The sequence below is a fragment of the Micropterus salmoides genome, unplaced genomic scaffold, assembly GCF_014851395.1.
Source record: "Micropterus salmoides isolate LMB-PRFRI ecotype aquatic unplaced genomic scaffold, ASM1485139v1 Ms_hic_scaffold_11, whole genome shotgun sequence".
Taxonomy (NCBI): Eukaryota; Metazoa; Chordata; class Actinopteri; order Centrarchiformes; family Centrarchidae; genus Micropterus; species Micropterus salmoides.
Genome location: NW_024040152.1, coordinates 1,891,955 through 1,909,855, shown reverse-complemented (window position 1 = coordinate 1,909,855; position 17,901 = coordinate 1,891,955). Strand labels below are relative to the sequence as shown.

At 39.5% G+C, this 17,901-nt stretch overlaps 1 protein-coding gene across 4 annotated transcripts; it reads left to right on the top strand.

Moving 5' to 3' along the window:
• Positions 1-1,527: 1,527 nt before the first annotated feature.
• dek (DEK proto-oncogene) lies at positions 1,528-16,529 on the top strand. 4 transcript variants are annotated; one of them, XM_038710364.1, is made up of 13 exons: positions 1,528-1,615; positions 2,806-2,967; positions 3,430-3,528; positions 4,336-4,445; positions 5,339-5,433; positions 7,578-7,707; positions 8,356-8,679; positions 9,079-9,243; positions 10,143-10,233; positions 10,630-10,772; positions 11,562-11,630; positions 14,484-14,577; positions 16,002-16,529. In XM_038710364.1, the coding sequence occupies exons 2-12, from the start codon at positions 2,844-2,846 to the stop codon at positions 14,532-14,534; spliced, it is 1,401 nt and encodes a 466-aa protein (XP_038566292.1). In that variant the 5' UTR covers positions 1,528-1,615; positions 2,806-2,843; the 3' UTR covers positions 14,535-14,577; positions 16,002-16,529. The 4 variants fall into 4 exon arrangements, with proteins under 4 accessions (XP_038566292.1, XP_038566295.1, XP_038566293.1 ...); XM_038710365.1 differs by lacking the exon at positions 1,528-1,615 and adding an exon at positions 1,776-2,091; XM_038710366.1 differs by lacking the exon at positions 1,528-1,615 and adding an exon at positions 2,282-2,302.
• The last annotated feature ends 1,372 nt before the right edge of the window (positions 16,530-17,901 follow it).

The window sequence follows — 17,901 nt, the reverse complement described above, 5'->3', positions numbered from 1 at the left end:
GCCTATTCCAATTCACTCCACCTTGCATATAAGACGAAGAAAAAACATCTTATAAGGGATAAAAACCGTAAAATGTAGGTGCTTTAGTGGTTTTGCAGAGGTCCGCAGCTTTGGAATTTATTATTCTATAAAAATGTCTTTGTCTGCGTCAGCTTTAAAAATGAGCTTAAGATAGCAGTTACTACTAAAATATGTTCAAGCTTTAATCCTCTAAACGGCTGGAGAGTTTCTTTCCGCTCTGACATCCATTTAAACTGTCGGCTTATTTCCATCTGCCAAATGATTCTACTTATTATTTAACCAAAACTAGACTGATGTAATGATACGTAATGATATTTGTAGTTAGGATTAGGGAAGTTTAGCTCATCTGTATGTCTGTTAGAGATGATACTGCATGTACTTTATTTATTTGTTGTCTTAATCCAGACAATATATTAGTACTTGTAATATATGTCTACTATTTGGTAAGTGTCTGGTCCCCTATATACGAGCTTCATAAAGCTTACCAGGGTGTCCCTTTTCACATATCTGCATCATTTCTTATGATTTTACTTGTTTTGAAATGTTTTTTGAATAAACTAAATTTATTGATTGATTAAAGGCAACAGTTTCCTGACTGTGGACATGTAAAGGGCAGGTGGCACCAGAGATTTTCTCTACAGCTCTGACTGCTGCTGTCGTCTGTTTGGATCCCACAATCTCCCAGGACCATAATGTTGGGTTTAGGAGAAGGAGATGAGAAGATATTTTAACAGTGTTTTGAAAAATCTTCAGTGTTGGATAAGACTCCCCCAGAAAAGTCTTGAGCATTAAACTTCGGTAAAATTTTCTGCATCAATTTACGGGGAAATGTTTTTATTTTATGTAAAGTGAAATACAAACACACATTTCAAAACAGAATATAATGCAGTAAGACCTCCTGTCATGTTCACAGGGAGAGAACGTTTTTTCTTAACAATTTTAAAAGTTTTTCTTAACAACTCAACAATTATGTAAAAAAAAATATTTAAGCTTTCAGTATCATGTTTTTCTCATATTCCTTATTACATAATATTACATTTACACCCTGGTGTGTTTTACAACTAACCCAGACTATGGGGTAAATTGTAATGTTTTACTCCTTGTGTTTGAGACTACACCATGCATTTTCTGTCCGTGTTGTAGGGATAACAGTAACACCATTTAATAGCAGACACATGTAACTAGTTCTTATCACATTTTGAACATACAGGCTTAAAAGAGCTCGAAGATACAGACAGAAATGTCAAAACGGTCACAACCACCCCAGTCTACCCTACTCCATCAACCACTGCAGTTTATTGTTAGTATTATTATTATTATTATTATTATTATTATTATTATTAGCCTAAGCCAAAGTCTGCTAACCACTTTCTACAAGACTGCTATGTCGCCAGTAGCAACAGGAGAGGGCAGTAATGCAACGTTCACGAGTTAAACCTACCAATGACAACACGAAGAAGAATAACGTCAGCAGTCTCTGGTCCAATCAGTGGGTCGGTCGCAGCGGTAATCCCCGCCCCCCAGATAAACCGCCATCATGAAATCAAAAACAAGAAACTGACAGATGAGACGCAGTTCGCTGGTTCGCAACCAGGTAAAGTTTTATCTTCTCACCTAACGTCAGGTAACTAGCAGGATATTTGGTGACATTCACGTGGAGTTTGTTACATCGCTTCATCAGCTTGTAAATGAGTCATATCGTTATTTCTCTGTAATTACCGTACAAGTGCGAGCGAACGTCACAAACATTACGGCAACGTCAGCTACTGTTAGCAAGCAAGCGGCTATATTAGCTGTCTACTCCTATGCTCCTAGCAAACGTTAACGCCTCGGTTTGGCGTTTTAAACTCTTTATAAACAAACCGAGAAAAAACAGGGGTGGCACAGAGAAGCGAATGTGGAAGTTGTAGTTTATACCTGAGCCTGACAGCAAGCTAAGTTAACGGCGGTAGCAACAGCTAACGTGTTTGAACGGCGAGATGTTAAAGTTACCGCCAATCCGCACGGACGTTTATTGTGAAGGACCGAGCGACACATCAACAGCATCAGCCCGGACAGCATGGAGGACAGGTGATATATGGATAGGAAGCCGAGTGTTTATTAAGAAATGTTGAAAGGGCTGTCTTGCACAGACACGTTGGGAGTGAATTTGAGAGAAAAACCTTTTATTGTAAGTGGATTCACGGGAAAGTCAACCTCAGTGCTAGCTATAGTGCGTCTGTCCAAGCTGCCAGACTCCATTGACAATTCTGTCCTTTTTATGGACGAAGGCTCCTACCTGGTAAAACACAACTTCACACTGCCTAATTTTGAAACTGAATTAATTATTAGAAGCCAAATTACTGTTCGGGACTCGTCTAATACATCAATACTTTATGATGAACTTAACTAAAAGAAGATTAATATCTGCTGATGTTGTTGAAAGATCTGTAAAATGCTAGCAAGTGGATTTCTGAGTTTTGATTTTGTCAGAAAATACTAATCAAAACAAATTTTTTTTACTTGAAGCCCTCAAAGATGCATATTTAACCATAGGTCAAGATAATATAACTCTTTAAATAAAAGCATGCCCTCTTGCTTACTGCAGAATTGTGACAGTTACTACCCAGCCAACTGTGCAGATATATTTTTCCAGTTATTCAGTAATTTAATACACATTGTAAAGAATAAAAGCACTTTATTTCTGTGCATGTCATGGAGATCAGAGTTGTGGTTCTTAATTCATCTCTGAATAAAAGGCTCTATAAACACTTGTGTATGTGTGTATCCTCTTTCTCTTGTTAGGATAAATTAATACTCGGACAGGCGGAGCCAGTGCAGATATGAGTGAAGTGGCTGAGGAAGCAATGGACAGCTCTGCGGTGTCTGAGGAAGAAGTGGAGGACCAGCAGGAGACGTCACAGGAAGACCAGTCGAGTGTTAACAAAAGCTCCTCCAAGATATCCGGTAAAGGTTTACTCCCTCTGTTTATGTATTCTTCCAGCTAAAATAACACTTGTCAGTGAAGAAATCCATCTGTGGTCGTTGTTCAAGTTCAACAACTTTATTTATCCCACAAGGGGCAATTTGTTTAGTTAGGTTGGACCTGTAATGTCACTTTACCACACTTAATAAATTACTCCAGTGTTTGACAGCGCTAATTCCTTAACATTGTCCCAATCACACAGTGTGCGGTCACCTGTTAAATCTTGGTTGTCACAGTTTATAAAATACCTGTTAGGATAAAATTTAACCAGGCTTAGTATTAATATATTCTGCTGTACAGTGTTGTTGACTTCAGTTCATTATAGGTGATCAGTGCAAAGTTCTGGTGGCTCAGGAACAGGATTTTTATTGTTCAGCCACTGCTCAGTCGTCAACTTAAAGAAACCAATAATGCAGATTTATTTTTCATTCATTCTCACTCAGCTGCAGGTGAAATCATTGAGGGTAAGCGGGCGAAGAAGACAGTCGAGAGGCTCGATTTCCAAGCGCCGAAGCAAAAGGAGAAGATCAAGATTGGAGAGGGTAAATATTTACTTTTAAGCAATAGATTGTGCGATATGAATATTTTTGTCCCTTCAGGATTTCGTCGGCCTTTTCTATGATTGTTGCAGTCTAAAATTCCTGATTTTGCTTCAGATTTTCAACACAAAAAAAAGTATGAAATTGTGGGACTAAGTGAAAACTGCAGGTTTTAGATGTGATATTTCTACCTTTACAATTATAGTTGAATCATTAAACAGTCCCTCCAGGATGTGGCGGGCCTAACCCTAACCCTGCATATTTAAACCAGTTTACCGTGATTCTTTCTTGCAGCTGACCGGGATGCAGCACCCTGTGTCTTATCTGTCGTCCTCCATGTGTTTCTTGTGCCATTCTCACCGTATGTTTTGCAGCGGCAAAGTGTTTGTCAATATATGATTTCCTTTATGTTGGACCACAATACTGAATTTTCTGCAGAACAGTTTCCTCGCTTTGGTAAAGAAGATCTCGATCCTGGTCTTCACGGTCCTTTACTGTTATTTTTGTAGGCAAATGTGAGACGTTGGTATGACACATGTTTGCTGCGTCTTCTAAACAATGAAGTTAGTTTGCTGATGTATAACATTATTTTACGGGAAAAGGTGAAGATGGGTCACATATGCGGAAAAACTGCGATGATTGGTCAAAATTACAAATTGCCCTGAAATTGTCGTTGATTTGTTGAATTTGTGTTAATAGTTGCGATTGTGAAATTCCTAGAGGGACTGATATTTGTCATTTAAAGATAAATTATTTGTGCAGGTATGTGTATGAAAACTGTTGACTTGTTTGTTTTTTGCATATTTTCAGGTAGCGGAGATAAATTAGGAGACATTCCACGCACCGGCTACCAGATCACCAAGATGAAGCCCGCTGACCTGAAACCTCTGCACGTCATCCTGTTTGACAGACCAGGAAAGGTACGAACATAGACATGCAGGCAGAGACATGAAGGTTAATGATAGTCTGTATTTTCTTTTTTTATTACATGATTTATCATTGTGATTGGTCAGCATGAGCAGGCAGCATCGGGAGGTTTTACTTTGTGTTGTTTTTATGTGTGTTTAGCATAAAATGACCACAAACATACATTTTGTTTCACAACCTCGTGTTTTAAACTGGCCATTAAATCAACCCTTCAGTGAGAAACTGTTCATTTAAAAACTTGATATAAATGCGCAGTGGAATATTTGTGCTGAAGTCCAACGGCTCTTACTAAGGATGTGACAAGACCCGATACTTCGTTAGCAAGTAGATGCCAAAATTCTGAAAACATGACGGTACTCCCTTTTTTTAGTACCGTAGGTATCGGGGATCCAACAAATATCATCAATAACTTTTTGGTTTTCAACATAGAAATCTCAAACCACTGCCAGTATAGATATGACCCCCCTTAAACATTTCACACCTGAGAGTTTGTAAAAATAAAAGTTAATTAATTAAGCACAGTGCAAGGTTGTAATTTCAACAGCTTGCAATTTATGAATATACTGACATAAAACCACCTCATCTGTCCTGGACATCCTCTCACAGCTTTCACAGCTGTTAGCTGTTCTTTGTAATGTTTAAATGTTTTTATTAAAGCTGTATTTTTTTGAGAACATGGATTTTATTGTTTTGTTTTTTTACTGTGGTATCGAATTTAGTATTGAGAATCGTGGAATTTCACTGGTGTCTGTATGGAATACTACATTTCTGGTATCTTGACATTCCTAGTTGTTACACCAGGCTACTACCACCTCTGCTATAAATAAAACTAATCTATATATTTGCAGTTAACAGCAGTTAACTTTTTGTTTGCCCCTTTTAACAGATGGCCACATTAAAGAAGAACTTGCGTCTGTTTAACGGCTTTCCTTTTGACGCAGACAGCGAACAGTACACCAAAAAACGTGAAAAACTTCTCAAGTAAGTTTTTGGGCAGAGACGGAGAGAAAGAAGTGGAAGTGATTTGGGTTTTCTTTTTCAAAAAGATAAAAAACGATGAATTAATAATTTCTTTTAGAAATGTATGCTGATTCTACTGATCAAATCTCAATTCTAGTTCCAACCCCTTCACCACAGATCTTGTCAGCGCTCAGTGACCTTCATCCTCTTCCTCCTCGCTCATCTCCCCCTTCATGGCTAAAGTGAAAGGAGTCTCTGTCCTAGAGGGGCGTCTCTGGGGACTCGTCTCTAAGAGAAATATCTATTGAATCATTTGTAGCCATCACTGGTTTCCCTTCAGTATAAAAGGTGTTTTGTACCTGAGACGTTGCTACTGTTAGCGTTACCTGGATCTGGGGCGTCACTGTAGCTGGGAGAGCGTGACACGTTGAACACAGTGAAGCGTTCCTTCAGATTCACGCCGTGTTGAAGTAAAAGCTTCGTCATGTTGGAGCTGCTTCCTGCCTCGCACCAAACCTCCTTACTGCAGCTGGTGCATTTTGTTGCATCTCTGTTTTAGTGAAGCTAAGCCAAACTTTGGAGCGTTTGCTGCGGTCCGCCATGGTCCAGGACTGGAAACAGAAGGACTCTCTTCTTCATGCTTTGTTCACATAACAAATGAGTAGGGATGCAACAATTACAGATTCAGATCATAGTCAGAGGAATAATCACGGTTTTACGATTATTATGCATTAATTAATTTCACAAAACTAGTATTGACTTACATTAATTAATTAATTAATAATAATAATATTTCTATATTATCTAAGTATTATTAATATAAGAGGAATATTAACTTAATTTATCCTCCAGGGGAAATTGTTATTAAGGAGGGGAATAAACTGATCTGTTACTGTCATCAACTCTCATTCACACGTATAAGTTTTAGTGAAAATAATGGAAAGAAATTGAGAACATCTCTCATACAGTGTTATTAAAAATGTGAGTCCTGAAAGTCTATAAGCTGCTGATGTTATAAATGTTAGTGTTTTACAGCTGGCAACAGTTTCTCAACACAGACAGAAGGAGGCAGCAGGATGTAGCGTTAAATGTTCAGTGACTGAAGGTCTTGAGAGGACTACGTTCTGTCTTCCATAAAGGCCCTTTCAGAAGCTCGCCGTGCAGTGCATGTTGCTCGACACAGCAACAAACTGCCCTGGCATGGCGCAAACAATTGAAAATAATGAGCCTCATAGCGCAGCGGTGCTGTAGTTGCAGTGGGTCTGAAAGGTTACATGCTGCTTTGTTTGTTTACGTTGCACTGAAAGCTAGACTCTGGACAGTGACACGTTTATATTTAATTCCCTACCAACTTGCCACATTATTTAACTCCGTTATTATGTATTACCTTTACTTGGGTGTGCAAAGCTGGGTGGTGATCCTGCAGGTGCTGCATCAAATTTGATGTAGTTATTTGCTCTTTTAGCAGCAACCTTTTTACGGCAAGTGTTTGACGGTGTTCCGTCATCTTCCCTGGTCAGACTTTGGTGGAAATAAATCTTCACAGTTTGGCCCCTCTGCCAGAGTTTAGCCAGTGTGCAGTAGCCTCTGATAAGCATGACACTTAAGCTGGTGCACTGCTCATGTCACTTTGGTTTCGTTTTGTGCAAGTTGCCACAGTTTCGTTCCGTGCAACAGAAACACACTCTGTGTAGTGGAGCCTTTACGATTAATTAACCGTGACTTTTTAAAGTGCGGTTAACAGTGAAATCCGGTAATCGCTGCATCTCTGCAAATAAGGTGACGTTAGGTCGGCATAGCAGGTCCTGGCTGATCAGAGACACTTTGATGGAGTGTAAAATGCTCACTGCAGTTCAGTCAGGAGCTGAAATATGCAGGTACTGAGAAGCAGAATCCAAACGCACTGGTCGTAATGAATCCACAGTTCTTGGACATTTGGTACCGATTCCAACTTGATACCCAACCCTAATGAGGCTAGTGGATTTACCCCCTGATGTATAAATGTTAATACTTTGTAAATATAAGATATAGTGTGTGAAGTGAAAGGAAGCTTGTTCTCAGAGGTAGAAAGACCATCGTGATGAAGCGCTGTCACAAACTGAAGACTGAGCTTAACTTACAGTAAGTATTGTCTTTTCCTTTTCTTGTCTTCTTTTTAAATGCAGGAATTCACATTTTACCAACACCAAACTGAAAGCTGTCTGTGGTGTTTTGGATCTGGAGAAGAAAGGAACCCACTCAGACCTGGTCGACAGGATCCTGAATTTCCTCATCGCACCAAAAAACAGCGGAAAGGTGGGCTTTAGTTCATCGTTTGATAGCTAGAGAATATTTTTAATAGAGAATAGTTTGTAATCTTGGACACCTTTACTCCTACTAGAACATACTCTTAAATTTAATAGAACTGTAGAGGACTCTTAAGTAGAACGTATATGACTGCAGGACAGGAACCGAGATGAGAACACAACCTCAGAGACCTGTTCTAGAGTGATTGTACAAAATATACAGTTTTTAACAGTTAGTTTTAACCTACTATTTTGATTTTTTTGCATTCATTTGGGATACTAACAAACATCAAGCTTAAAACTGGCACAGATTTTGTTTTAAATTCACTTTCCATGCATCTGCATTGTCTACGCAACGTGGTACCAACCTCGTTTACCTCGTCCACCAACCGTTTAGCTTTCTTTTTATTTCCATTTCAGCCAAAATTTACGATGGCGTAAATGGGCTAAATTGCTGAGCCGGGGCAGGGGAGGATATATTCAGAGATTAAAGTGGTACATTTTACGAGAGGAAAAAAACCCTCTTTCAAATGTGCTTGTGTCACTCACAAACTTGATCCAAATTATTTGTCCACTGGGGAAGTTTCCTCTCCTTCAAAAAGTAGCTGCTCATCCTTTTATGTTGGCAAAACTAAAACCGCTGTTTGTCCTTTGGCAGCGTCTGCCAGTGAAGAAAAAGAGGAAATCAAAGAAGAAACTGTCCGGAGACGACTCGAAGGCCAGCACCAAGAAGAAGAGCAAACCCAAACCGAGGAGCTCGTCGTCCAGTCCCAAGAAGTCCAAATCGGGAAGCAAGTCCAAAGCCATCGTCATGGACTCGAGCAGCGACGAGGACGACGACGAGGAAGATGAGAAGGCGGGGGCTTCGGCCGAGGCTGAGGGATCAGATACAGAGGACAAACCGTCGGACAAAGAAGAGGACCAGTCTGAAAAGTCAGAGGAGTCCGCAGGCGAAGAGGAGGATGAGGATGAAGATGATGAGGTGAGGTTGTCTAGACTGAGCACCAAACTATAAACTAGTTTTTCTGTAAATCCCCAAATAATCTAACTAGAACTGAAACAATAAGTCGATAAATTAAATGGAAAAAATGAATCTGCAACTGCTGAGTGATATAAAATTAGAGGAATTTATCAAGCAAACACACCAAACATTCACTAGTTTGTTTATTTTGTTTGTTCATGTGACAGTAAGCGGAATAACTTTGTGTTTAACACTTCTGAAAGCATCGCCTTGAACTTCCAGAAATTGTGACGAGCATTTTTAGCTTCTTATTTTTGAAACTAAGTGATTAATGCATATGATTTTTATTTGCAGGTCTAATGTTAGATGTAATTATTTAGTCGTCATTTCAGTTTTTAATCCACAAACATTTTGTGTCAGTCTCCCAAATCAAAGTCAGGCAGAGGGAAGTCTGCTCCCAAGAAGTCAGCACCAGTGAAAAGACAGAGGACACCAGCGAAGAAGACTGGTCCTCCTAAAAAGAGAGCGAAGAAGGAAGTTTCAGAGGAGTCTGAATCTGAGGCCGACAGCGAAGCTGATGAAAAGGTAAAACTGAGTCTAATGCAGTGGTTCTTAACCTGGGGGTCCGGACCCCCCCGGGGGCACTGTTTAATCCAGTAGGTGGCGGTAATGCAAACAGCCGCCAAAGAAGAATCTGGCCCCGACCAGACAGAAAGCGCTTTGCAGGTTTGAAAACGCGAGGCAACAGCAAAGCTTTTTTTGGATGAGTTTAGAAAAGAGAAAGCGCTGTGTTTTTTAATGTTGCTAGGCAACCACCGAATCAGCTGTCTTGTCAGTCTGATCAAAGGTTTTAGCGCCAGCGATCTGTAATCTTTGGTTTGCCACTAAGTAATAACGGTCATATTAGCAGAAACCTGAGCACAACTCACAGGTCTGTCTTTAGTTGCTAAAAACATCTGCTTTAAAAAAAACAAACAGAGGGCGCCTGCTCTGGCACTGTTTTGAGTGTGTGAGGTGTACAAACAGCCAGGAGACAGGAGACATCTGAAAGATGGTCGGTTTAAGGCTTATCTTTGGATGAGTCTGGGACAGACGGTTGCAGTCTCTGGACAATCCAAGCAACTGTGAACTTCCATCAGCACAACTGAGGGCCCGTCTCTCCATTCATTAGATTGGACAATGGGGGGGTTACACGAATGACGTCGGGCACAAGTGGAATTTTTTTCAACTTGGTGTGCTCAGAGCGCTCATTCAAAATCACAAGGCGCAGCAGGCAGCCAAAACGCGAGGTGCCCAGGGCGCATAGAACGCTCACTGACAATAGAATATAATTTAAAAAAGGCGCCTCTCACTGCTCTAATGCAATTTAAAAAAAAAACATTTTAGTAATCTTGTCCTTCTCCCTCCTCAACACTTGGTCAAGTTTGGCTCTCGAATGTCTCGTGATGTTGTTGAGCTGACTAACCCTGTCGAATGTTTTACAGCCCAAAAAGAAGAAATCGGCTCCAGTCAAACCTGCCGCCAAAACCAAGAAGGCAGACAGTAGCAGCAACAGCAAAAACAACACAAACACAGGTGAGCTCATGCTAATCATGGCGTCACAGATCAATATTGATAATTGCAGTTTTCTGCTTACCATATTGATAATTGTTTAGTTTCAACTCACTGACAAGCCTGCAGATGTGTCCGCAGACACTTTCTGTTTATTGGCCTCAGGAGTGCAGGTATCAGATCATGAACTCAAAATGCCAGATATCAGTCTGTCGCTACTTTACTGTATGTGTGGAATAACGGGCATTAAAAATATGTGCTTCTACTCATCGTGTGGCTATAAGAACTAGAAGAAAGCTTTTAGTGAGTTGGAAACCTGTGAGAGAGTTTCAAAGAACTTCTTTATTGGATGGACAACAGGAGTTACAGGAGGCGTTTTACTACAGCCACTTCCCCTCATTGTTCTGTTTCTGCCTGCAGCGGAGGACAGTTCAGACGACGACGAGCCGCTCATCAAGATGATAAAGAAAATGCCGAGCGACGAGCAGCTGAAGGAGACTGTGCAGAGTCTGCTGAAGGAGGCCAACCTGGAGGAGATGACCATGAAACAGATCTGCCAGAGGGTGAGAATATCTGTATGACTCATCCATCCGCATGATGCTATCGTAAACCCAGTCAGGTTGCGGGGGCGATGACGATCCGAGGCTGGTCGGAACAGATTATCAGCCCAAATGATCCTGTAGTGTGAGGGCTTTAGAGACAGAATCTTAAGATCTCTGACCGGATCAGAAACCCGCAACAGCCAATAAGCAGCGTGTTGTGTATCTGTTTATAAAATGTATAAACCAGCGTCGAGTTCGTCCAGTTAAATTCTTTATTTTATTTATTCATTCTTTTCTGACCAAAACATGGCGCACACAACTAGCTGACGACAATAGTCTGCCTCCATGTTTGCCTGACTTCACATTTGATCACGAGAGTTTCTGTGAGAAGTTCCTGGAACTGCCACGCTGACATTGTTTAGTATCAACGCAGCGTGCGGTCCTGCGTTTTGACTGAATCGTCCGGTGTGTGCGTTCTTATGATTTAAAATATTAAACATCTGTTAAATCTGCCGTTGTCTGCTTGTCCCCCGTTTTTAGAATCTGTTGATATTTTAGCATGTTACAGCTGGTAGACAATAACTGGTGCACTGCTAAAATGTTCCAGGTGCTGTTTCACACGGGCAAGTAGACGACCTAAATGAACTATTTTGACAATAATTGTTTGGTCACAGGGCGTACAGGGCGGAGTGTCTCGTACTGAAAGGTTCGGGCAACCACACGTACTCTTAGACCCATAGTATATTATATTATTTTACCTAATAATTTAATTTGTCTAATGGAAAATAACTCTTCCTTCCTGTGATTTAGGTGTTTGACACCTACCCAGACCACGACCTGACCAGCAGGAAGGACTACATCAAACAGACCGTCAAATCTGTGAGTGTAAACACACACACACACACTCTCTCTCACTTATTTAGCAGTTCATATGAGCACAGACCTAAAGCAACACTGTGCTGCCTTCATGGGACGCTCGTCATTCTGGTGTTTTTATGTTTTTTACGTCATTGGATCAAGTTATTTACTGATAAAGTTTGCTATTGACCATTTACACATTTTCTTGTGCTTTAAAATGACATCAAAATGAATTCAGGAGGTGTAAAAATGTTTTTAAACTGAAAGGAAATTGGGTCAAATATTTTGTTTGTTTTGTCTGTGTGTAAAAATGTACAGTTCAATTGTGTTTGCTGTATTTACTGTCTCACTTTTACCCTCTTGTCTCAGATTTCCTTGATGCACTAAAAGCTCTTGTATTAAGGTCATTTAATTAGGCATTTAATCAACAGGTTATCAACAACCATTGTGATTGTTGAGGTCTAAACCTTTTGATTCCAGTTTCTCCAGTGTGAGAATTTACTGCTTTTTTCTCTTTTTATATCAAAGTAAACAAAATATCTTATATACTGTTGGTCAGATGAAATGACATTTTCACTGACTTTTGACATTTTATAGAATAAATAATTAGTCACTTGACATTCATAGATGAAGAAAATAAGACTTAGTTGCTGGGAAATTGTGCACCAGGTCCCTTCAGTACAGTGTGCTGAAATATTGGACAATTATGGGACTGAAATCTGCGCTACAGGAAATTAAAATGAAATGAGCAGTTACTGCTGGTCTCCAGCAGAGGTTGATAAAGGATCACGTCATGACAGTCAGAGAAAGAAACACAAAGTGAACAATCAATAGGAAGTGACTGTGGAAGGAAGGAAAGGAGCAGATAAACAACAGAGATGAACTAAGCAGCTGCAACAGACGTGTTCTTCACCTCAGCAATGCATTGAGATTTTATAACTCTGGAAGTTTTTTGTTTTGTTAAACTCTTCTCTGAATTTTCCCAGTAAAAGTTTGTAGCTGTTGAATCCTTCCAGAAGAACACTTTCTGCTGATCAAACAGAATGCATACTAAACACTGTACATTTTCTGGTGGGGGAGGAAAAAATGACAAGAAATTGTGGGTGATGGTGCAACTGCTCCACAAATATCTTTTATTTAACCCATGGTTGACCAGGTAAGACCCGTTAAGATCAGGAATCTCTTTTACAAGGGTGACCTGCCGCACCATTCATCATCAGATTTAAAGTCCGACATAGAGATCAGTTCTGTTCGTTTCGAGTCTTTTTGTAGGGCGTTCCAGGCGAGGGGAGCAGAGCACATAAAGGCTTTTTTTCCCAGTTCAGTCTCTCTGTACACCAGGAACTGAGAACAAGACCCGATCCTGTGATCTTTAAAGGTGTGTGTGTGTGTGTGTGTGTGTGTGTGTGTGTGTGAATACAAAATAAAATAATAATAATATTTTTTTATAAAAATAAAAAAAGTAAAACTGTGTGTGTGAGAGTATGTTTAGAAAATTAAAAAAAATTATTTAAATTTAATATAACTGTGTGTGTGTGTGTGTGTGTTTGAAGAAAAACAATTAAAAATTTATATAAACTGACAATGTATGTTAAAAAATTAAAATAAAATGAATAAATAAAACCGTGTGTGTGTGTGTGTGTGTGTGTGTGTGTGTGTGTATATATATATTAATAAACAATAGCTACAGTCAGATTTGTGTTCAGTAAGGGTGGAAATATAAGATAGTAGTTTACCCAGAATGGCTTTATAAATGAACAAGTACCAATCAGGGCTCACGCTAACTTTTTTCCCAGAAGGGGCACAAAGGAGGAAATTTAAGTATTTTTAAGAGTTTATTATAATCATATTATACTACCTGCCTGTGCTCCTCCTCCTTGTGCACAATCATGATTTGAAACCAGTGGAGGACTATGGAGACCCTGGTACCTGGACACTTGGCATGGGTCCAAAATATTGTCAAAGCTTTTTAAAATATTGACAGCTTTTAAAACACTGATCACTCTCTTGTTTTTGTATGAGTTGCTCAAGTGGTATTTCTCTCGGTGTTGCCGGCCGCCAGTCCGACTATGTTTTAAACGGACAGCTTCAGGGATTCCAGTGTTAACCTTTACCCACACACTGTGCCCGTAAATAATTTTTCCGGGTTGCACTTATCTATTTTTAGAGGCATTTGCATCCAAGTCTCCAAGAGGTCAGGGATGGCCAACCAATGCTGGAGTAAAGTGTACACTGATGGGTTAGAGTGGAAACCTTGCAGTGTGCAGATGCATTCGTGTACAGCAGAACACCATAGTCAATAACCAGTAAAAACATAACAGAAAGGTCTATTTCTGAAACGGGACTTGTTTCTGAAATAAAAGCCAGACTAAAGTCTCAACTTTTTGTATAGAAAGTATTTGGCTGTGTCAATCCAAAGTCATACCGACACCACACGTGATGTCCTGTTAGCATAAAATGTTGGCAGTTTTGTAACCTAACTGCTAAAATAGTAAACTATACTGTATGTAATTAGTATGGAGTTTGGAATTTACAGCCGTGCTAGCAGCTCTGTAAGGCTGTATGTAAGGCACAGCAGCGCTTTAAGCTACATGCTATCAGCACGCTAACAATGCTCACAATGAATATGCTAACATGTTGATGCTAAGCAGGTATAATGTGTCCGGTGTCATGTTCACCATCTTAGTTTAGTGTGTTAGCATGCTAGCATTTGTCAATTAGCGCTAAAAACTGAGAACAGCTGAGGCTGATGGGAAATAGTTGTGCGGTCTGGCGCTAGAGGAATTGATGACAGATGGCTGTAGGGCTCCAGTTTGAAAAATGTTTTGGTTTTCATAGTGAACTGAATATCTTTTTGTTTTGTCCAACCAACAGTCCAAAACCAAGACGTCTGAAGATGTGCCTTTGGGCTCCGGGGACTTGTGATGAGCAGCTTTACTGACCTAAAGATTAGAGAAATAAGAGAATTGTTAGTTGCACCCCTTTTTAGCAATAAAAAAATGCACAATTGACAAACTGTAACTAAAACAATATTACTGTAGTTATCAGTGTTTCCCACAGAATGACAGTGACTAGTGGGTTATTTCTTACTTTTATTCTACTTCATTCTTCACCTTATTTTAGTGGATCAGTGTTTCCTCAGTACTCGAGTCTGCTCACCTTGCTTTTCCCTTCAGTTCATTCACTCACAAACACCTCTGGTCTCTGACTGTAAACACACCTGCTTGCCCCGCCTCTTCCTGTCTCTCTTTCCCTGGATGTCTCTGCACTGCTGATTTTCTCCATCAGCAGGACGTTTTATAAAGTCACAGAAAAGACACAGAACTGGTCTTTTGGATTTAGCCTATCGGAATGATCGAATCCAGCGTGTTAGGGAATGGCATCTGCACTGGTGTGTTCACTGTTTACTGGGGATGTGACAAGATCAAAATGTGACAATTTCTCATCAAGCTTAAAGCTGTCTCACGAGACTCACGCAGTCGACAGTTTTCACAAGCTGTCACGCCACATGAATTTTCTCACCCAGTAAATAAAAAAAATGTATAACTGATAACATTGACTCGTAGAGTGGTTCAACTCCACCCAGCTGATGTGACATCGGTGTATGCTTTGATAGTGATCATGTGAACCTGCTCTCACGCTCGGAGTCCAAATAGTTGTGGCCGAGTGTTAATGTAGCTGGTAGAGTTGCAATATAAACATTGAAAAACAGAAGCGCAGCACAGCTCTGGTGGGGACTGAGCTGTGAGGCTGAAGTTACCATGTGAGGATCTGTGGTGAGATTTCTGCCTGATCACAAGTGTTCCCGTTAGTTTTGGTTTCACATGCAGCATGCAGTCCCAAACTGTGTCTGTCAGATGGTCTGATCAAAAACACAGAGGGAAGACTAAATCATGACTCAGCAGGGATGATATTACAGGAGAAAAGTTGTCACCTGCCGCCTGAATGTTTCCTTTTCCATAAATAAAAATATTCCACCATAAATTGTTGCAGAAATGTTTAATGCTCAACATTTCATATAATTCAGCATTGAAGATTTCTTTAAAATAGTGTTAAAATCTTGTCTCGATCTCATGAACCCAATCTCGTGTATCGTCTTGTCACACCCCTAATGTTCACTGTTGCTATACCTGGTCCGTGCTATATAAATATCCATTGTGCCCACGTCTTGTAACGTAATGCAAAACATCTTTGTTTCTCTGCAAAATGTTAACCCGCACAGGTGAAGTCTATATGTGGGAAACACTAGTTAGGAATATATAGAAAGATTTCATCCATCCTGAGGTCGACGTTATTCAAGTACTTTATTTGTCCACAATTATAAGACTCAGATGTTACTCTACTTTTTATTTGTTGGTGTGACTTCATTCTTCTTTAAATGTTTCCTCACAGCTCATCACATGAAGATCTGAAGAAGAATGAACACAGGAGGGGAAACTTCAGTGGACATGACTCTTTTTCTCATTAGTTTCATATCAGTTTGTTTTCAACAGTTTTGTACACGAGTATGTTTTATTTTTTATTACTGCGTGTCTTGTGTATAGATTTTCAGATTAACTCAGCAGTGTTCTTCATCATCAGCTTGTTTAATGTTCTCTGACTAAGACAAAGTCTGTACGTCGGCTTTTAGTCGTCATGTTTAGGCAGCAAAAGAAAAGAAAGCCAGTGAGTCATCTTAACGCCAAATCCTCTCTTTGCTTTTGACTCTTTCTGGATTCAAATGTGTACATATGTTTCTAATTAGGTGAAGCTATTTTTGATTAAAACACATTAACTCATTCCTTTTTGTTCAACTCTGAACAGTTTGTTTCCTTTTGGTTGTTTTTGCTGTTAGTCCGTTAATTTACTACTTCAATTCGTCAGATTAACTGTGCTTGAGTAATTTAATCACTGATTAAAATTGTACTTTTTTGAACAAAATGAGTTTTGAAATTTGTGTGTATAAACGTCAACTTTTCAAGGATCATCAGATTTGAAACATGTAAGCTGCAATTTGCAACAGGAGATACAGGTGCTTCACAAAAAATGTGAATATCCTGGAAAAGTTGATTTTTCTTCCAGAATTTTATTCAAAACGTTAAATTTTCATATGCCAGATTCATTACACATAAAGTCAAATATTTCAAGTCTTTTGTTTATTTGCAAAACTCAATGTATTATAATTTTAGAATAAAGAATTTATTATACAGAAATGTGACCTGAGAAGAGCGCTAATCAGCTGATTAACTCAAAACACCTGCAAAGGTTTCCTGAACCTTTAATCTTTGTGTTTGTGGTGTATCTATTGTTTCTACAATATTTAATTTTGCACTTGTAATTTTCCTTTAACGTATTTTGGCACAGTTTACTTGAATACAATATTGGTGATCTGCATTAGTGCGAGAGCTGTAAACATTGTATGCAACATTTTTTAGCAATAGCGCTCACAAATCGCTTTTATTAAACAGGACTCTGGTTGAGGAAATCTGAACTCTATCTAGTAATAATTGAAAACAATGTTAATGACTTTTACTTAAAATCAGTTCAGTAAATCTGTTGCCCTTTTTGATTAGCTTTAGTCGTCAGGTATTCAGTTGAGACTAGTGAAGATTATTCTATGTAAATATCCAAGGAAGGTTAAAATTAAAGGCAACCAGACTTTGTTTCACCTGAGAGGCTTCTTCAGTTCTGCCAGACTGGCAGGGAGTCCCAGCTACAGGTGAAACTCGAAAAACTAGCATATCGTGCAAAAGTTCATTTATTTCAGTAATTCAACTTAAAAAGTGAAACTAATATAGACTCATTACATGCAAAGTGAGATATTTCAAGCCTTTATTTGATATAATTTTGATGATTATTGCGTACAGTTTATGAAAACCCCAAATTCAAAATCTCAGAAAATTAGAATATTGTGAAAAGGATCAGTATTGTCGGCTCAAAGTGTCGCACTCTAATCAGCTAATTAATCCAAAACACCTGCAAAGGGTTCCTGAGCCTTTAATTGGTCTCAGTCTGGTTCAGTGGAATTCACAATCATGGGGAAGACTGCTGACCTGACAGCTGTGCAGAAAACCATCATTGACACCCTCCACAAGGAGGGAAAGCCTCAAAAGGTAATTGCAAAAGAAGTTGGATGTTCTCAAAGTGCTGTATCAAGGCACATTAATAGAAAGTTAAGTGGAAGGGGAAAGTGTGGAAGAAAAAGGTGCACAAGCAGCAGGGATGACCGTAGCCTGGAGAGGATTGTCAGGAAAAGGCCATTCAGATGTGTGGGGGAGCTTCACAAGGAGTGGACTGAGGCTGGAGTTACTGC